Source organism: Carlito syrichta, unplaced genomic scaffold, assembly GCF_000164805.1.
Source record: "Carlito syrichta isolate Samal-C Ts95f unplaced genomic scaffold, Tarsius_syrichta-2.0.1 Scaffold303682, whole genome shotgun sequence".
In the NCBI taxonomy this organism is placed as follows: Eukaryota; Metazoa; Chordata; class Mammalia; order Primates; family Tarsiidae; genus Carlito; species Carlito syrichta.
The window spans coordinates 28,281-34,013 of NW_007247778.1; the positions used below are offsets into that span (position 1 = coordinate 28,281).

General features: G+C 39.7%; 1 protein-coding gene across 1 annotated transcript in view; it reads right to left on the bottom strand.

Annotated features, from left to right (window-relative positions):
• Window positions 1–5,052, bottom strand: part of LOC103261426 (little elongation complex subunit 2-like) — a 27,106-nt gene extending 22,054 nt beyond the window's left edge. Inside the window, exons 1-2 of the mRNA XM_008059061.2 lie at window positions 4,919–5,052; window positions 3,088–3,192 (exon numbers count right to left, since the gene is read on the bottom strand). Coding sequence (XP_008057252.2) covers window positions 3,088–3,192; window positions 4,919–4,959 — 146 coding nt within the window. The 5' untranslated portion in view covers window positions 4,960–5,052. The remainder of the gene's footprint in view (window positions 1–3,087; window positions 3,193–4,918) is intronic.
• Between the last annotated feature and the right edge of the window lie 681 nt (window positions 5,053–5,733).

Sequence of the window (5,733 nt, forward strand, 5' to 3'; positions counted from 1 at the left end):
TACCCTGAAGAACTCAAATCACTCTATAAAAAAGATATCTGCACACATATGTTTATTGCAGCATTGTTCACAATGGCAAGATCATGGAACCAACCATGTTGTCCATCAAAAGAGGACTAGATTAAAAAAATGTGGTACACATACACAATGGAATATTACAAGGCCATAAAAAAGAACAAAATCATGAATTCCACAGCAACCTGGATGGAATTAGTTTATAATACTGAGTGATCTCCCACAGAAACAAAGATCTGAGTATCACATGTTCTTACTCATAAGTGGACCTTAAACAACTACCGTAGTATTATAAGAAAAGGATTGACAGTGGTGGGAAACTATGGGGGGGCAGGGAAGGGGAGGGAGGTGGGATTAACGTAGTTAACATCTGTCTAGGGAAAGGGGGGCACACTTCATCAACAAGGGTAACTGCACAATGAATATTTGTATACCTAACCCTTAACTGTACCCCACAATTTTAAAATAAAAAATGTTTAAAAATAAGCATGTTTCTTTAATACTTTTAAAGGCAATTTATCCTAGTCCTACAAGCACAAGTAAAAATGATGCTCACCATTTGAATCAGTAAAGGAATGGAAACATACTAAATGAGTATTGACAGAGGTCAATTAAAAAGTAACAACAGTAATCCAACATTTGATATGCCTAAGAAAAAGAATGAGGTCAACCTATGTGCACTAACGTGGAAACATTACCGAGATCTGTTGGGAGGGACATATAATGCAGACTACAAGGGGGACTTCAATAAAACATTGTGTCTTTATTCTCAAGTTTAAACTTCAGCCGCCTTCAAAGTAGTCTCTGATGCAATACACCCATCAAGACACTTTTTCCACTGCTGAAAACAGTTTTTGAACTCATCAATTTTGATGCCTTTCAGTGCTTCTGCTGTTGTTTCACCTCTTCCACATTGGCAAAGCATTTCCCTTTGAGGTCTTTTTTCACCAGGGAAACAAAAAGAGTCACTTGGCAAGATCGGGTGAATAAGGAGAGTGGGGTATTGGGGTCATGCTGTCTTTGGTCAAAAACGGCTGAATGCTCAGCTCAGTGTGGACAGGTGCATTGTAACGGTGGAAGAACCAGTCACCTGTTCCACAACTTGGAACGTTTCTTCCATAAATCATGATACAACCTTCTCAAAACTTCCAGCTAAGAACTTTGGTTGACCATTTGATCTGGAGGAACAAATTCTGAGTGCACTACAAGGGTCCTGCTCTCCAAAAGATAATTCCAGTTTTTTTGGGTCCCCTTGTACTAGATATAGTATGCTTCCATTGTATAAAAATAAAAAGGGAGGAGGGGTATGTTAATGCCTGTGTGTAATACTCACACACCTATTATGACTGCATTGACACCACAGACCCATCGCTGATCCTCAGTGAGAATCAAAAGGCTGAGTTGAGAATACGAAGTCGGTATTTTTGAAAAGCTCCAGAGAGTCGGGTGACAAGCCAGTATTAGGAAGCTGGAGATAAAGATGGCAAGAGTCTGAGAAATGCCATAATCATAAAAAATACTAGGAGGAAAACTAGGAGGGTGAGAGAGCGCCACAGTCAAGAGCTGACTGATAGCTGCAAGGTATGGCTTGCTTGGTGGTGGGGGGGCGCCAGAGTAGAGTGGGACACTGAGTGAAAGCAAGTGCAGGGAGGGAGTGGGGAGTTCTTAATCCTGTCTGTTTGGTTTTTTTGAGTCGGAGTCTCATTGTCACCCAGGTTGGAGTGCAGTGGCACACTCATGGCCACTGCAGCCTCGACCTGCTGGGCTCAGGCAATTCTCCCACCTCAGCCTTCCAAGTAACTGGAACCACAGGCATGCGTCACCACATCTTTTTGATTTAATGTAGAGACAAGGTATCACTAAGTTGCCCAGACTGGTCTCAAACTCCTGGACTCAGGCAATCCTCTTGCCTCGGCCTCCCAAAGTGCTGGAATTACAGGCATGAGCCACTATGCCCGGCCTTAATCCTGATTTTTAATCCATTCTGACAATCTATCTATTGATTGGGAAGTTTAATCCATTATATTTAAAGTAATTATTGAAAGGGAAGGATTTCCTATTGCAATTTTGCAAACTGTTTTTTGTATGTCTTATAGCTTTCTAGTTTCTCATTTCCCCCAGAAGCATATGCAAGTCTTTAAAGAAATCTACAAATGAAAAAAGAGGTAAGAAAGTAACTAGGAGAAAATGCGGAGTGCAGCGATTATTTAAAACAGGAAAAACTTGAGCATGCTTAAATGTTGATCAAAACAATTGCTAATGGGAGAGAAAAAAGACATAGGAGTAAGGGGATAATGACAGAAAGGATACTGACAAGGTAGTAAAGATGGGGAGATGTGCTTCCTCCATTGCAAGAGGAGAAAGAATGGAAGTCAATGCTGAGGTTCTCCAGGGAAGTCCCTTAATTCCTCCTGTGGTGTATTTACATCCTTCTACTAAACTCAATTACTTGGTTTCCAGATTCATCCACAAGGAGAAGACACAGTCAATCCCAAAGAAGAGACGAGCTGCTACAGGAAGATCAGCAGCAAGAAGTGAAAACTACTGCTTAACAGTCAATTTCATATCAGAGAGGAGAAAGAACTTTAGCAATCTGGCAGTATCAAAATGCAAAATGTATATGCTGTTGGACCAAACAGCCCCGTTTCTATAAATGCATATTATGAAAGTAATTATTAAAAATTCACTTATATGTTTTTAAGTTTTAGTTTACAAAAAAGGAAGAACACAAACATTTTGCAGCATAGAATTCACTAATTAAAAGTGGATCTATCTATACAATTTAAACCATTAAGACTGAGCTACACATAGGGGCATGAAAAGATATACAAAATATTGCTTTCAATGAAAAATGCAAACTGCAAAACAATTTTAGTATTATCCCCTTTTTATTTTATATATAAGTATGTGTGTGGAGAAAAGTCTGAAAAAATAAATACTCAAGTTAAAAGTGGTTTTTTCTATTTTTTACATTTCTATAATTTGAATGTTTAATACTTGAGAGAGATAAACGACTTTATCAGTAAAACAGTGAAATATGGAAATAAATAACCAAATAAATAAATATATTACCTGTTAGATAAATCACATAATTCTTTTAAACTTGGAGCCATGGAATGATCTTTATAATTTTCCCGAGAGAAAAATGTCTCAAGGCCATTTTTTGGGGAAACATCCCTGTAAAACAGTAATTTACTTTCATTTGACTATTCAAAATTTCATGCTAGACTAAGAAGCATAATGGTACAACTGTAATTTTCAACTGCATGCCCTCTATACCCCCTTTCTAACTACGTTTAGTTTCATACACCAGATCCATGAGCCTATATGTGCTACTTCTTGGATCACTCTAAGCCCAGGTCTGTTATAACATCCTCTACCTCCAGCTATCAACCTTCCATTTCCTTTAGTAGTGAATTAAATCAATGTCAGAAAGACTGAAGAACTAAATATAGAACAAATTGAAGTAAAATCAAGTATCTGTCAAGAGCAGGGCTCACCTCTGGCTCTGAGGCATAACATTAAGATGTTTGGTTGCTGAAAACAAAATGCTTCTTAAGTTTTTTTTGTTTTAAGCATTATTGGGCCAGGCCAAAAGACACTACGGAGACTAAATATCCTACCTATTTTGATTACGTTGGCAAATGGGATGAATGGTGTGCCTTTGCTAACACCATCTCTAAGGTGATACATAACTTTCCATAATATCGTAAGTAATTTAGAGACTAACATGTAATAATCAATGCTTTCTATATAACAGGCATTCAAAAAATGCTGGTTATTGAAGGAATTGGAAAAATTGAAAACACTGAGCACTATTAATCTTGGAAGACCAAGATTATAGGATTCTGCGGGAGGGAAAAATAGTTCCAAGGACTACAATACTGTGCAAAAGCTCTAACATGGCTAATTTGTTTCATAATGTCAGTGGTATATAAGAGCATAAAGTATGCGCCTGAACACATACCTTAAGGTACTGGCAAAGAATGCAAATGGACAGACATACCTCTTAAAACCTACAACAAAACAATCTGCTAAAATGGCAACTTCTGGCTGTCAAACTCCCCAAATGGAAATTTTGGTACATTTGCCCCATACTCATTTCGTATTGTTTTTAAAGGAATTTATCCAAAAACCTATGCTGAAGGCATTAGCAGTAGCATTAGAATTTCTTATTTGCTATGTGTCAGTGTAGAGTTCTTACTACCTTGTCATGGTACTACATCTGTAATGTCTCACTAAATTCTAAGGCCTCTATCTGTGCATAATGTAAAAACAAAGTCAAGGGCCTCAGGGTTGAAAGCACTGTTTTCAATAAACAAATATTTATTGAATATACTGAATCGATATTCTTTGAGTCAGGTACTAATTGAATAATCTTTGTAACCTCTTGTGACTTTTGCATCCTTCTTGGCTGGCTCAGTAAGTGTGTCTTAAAATGACCTAAAGCAACTTATCTATTAGCTAGATGTCTACAAAATCACTATATTACTTAACCAGGCTCTCTATTTGCAAAGTTCTCATACACTTCTAAAATACAGTCTATTTATATGATCACTTGATAATATAAATAAAAGCTTGTCTAATCTTAAAGGGGGTATTTTTTATTATTTGTATGAAAATGGACAACATTCAAGGCCACAAGAAAATTCTAGCATCTTTCACAAAAGACCAACGATATACACATGATGGATTTATACCTAGAAACATTCTGAGTGGTGAATCATTGTTCCAGAGCGGAAGTGCAGTCAGCTATAACTCAAAAGAGTGAAAATGTCAAGAAGGTAAATTCTGAGACCCTGAACTTAGACCTCCCTGTTTCCTCCAAATCTCTCCACGCCAGAAACCCCTTCCTTCGCCAAGCACCAGCTGCACTCTACTCCATGCCTCTTCAGCAACTCACCAGTTCAGTCCAGGTTCACTCATGGCCATCTTGGAGCTCATCTTCCAGGATTTCTGCTTCACTCTAGCTCACAGTCTTGTGGCTTGGCAGTCAAGGCAGAATCCCTCCAGAATAAATAAAAACAAAAGGTCGGGGTCAAAAGCAGATACTGGCTAGGTCAGGTGCTGCTAACCCAGGTGAGGAAAGGCCTTGCCCTGACTATGACCCTCTGCTGACTATGGCGCCTAAAACAGCACCCGACAGGCGCCTGCTCCCAAGGTCCTTTGCAGGCGCGCAGCAAACGTGTAGAGTGACATTTTACTGCAGGCCAAGCTGGCAGCCTATGCCACACTCTGGGCAAGTTGAAGGAAAACTCCATCAGATGCAAGACATGGACAGCCCAACCTTTCAATTCACAGGTTAGCATAATAACCTCTAAGAAACTTTCAGGTTCCTTGTCGAAGGGGGAAGGCCAAAGATCACCCCTCAGCTGGCCAAAGCCATAGAAATGTTAAGACCAACTCTTTGCTAAGGAGCTTGTGGACTGAACGCATCTGACTGGTCTCCTGCGTCTCCATCAAGCCCACCACCAGGTCATCGGATGTTAATGTCTGGCGACGTCAAGATCTAGGGCTCAGGTGGCCGCAACCAACATCAAAGACCCCAGCCGTGGACAACGCTTTTGGCGCAGATCCCTCCAGGCCTAATCGCCCTTTACCCCAAAGGCCCTTAAATAGAGCTAGTTCTCGGGAATAATAAACTCTTCTTCCTTCTACTCCTTACTTGGTTGCAACCTTGCACTATTCCCGCGGTAGCCGCGGCCCACCTCGCCTCAG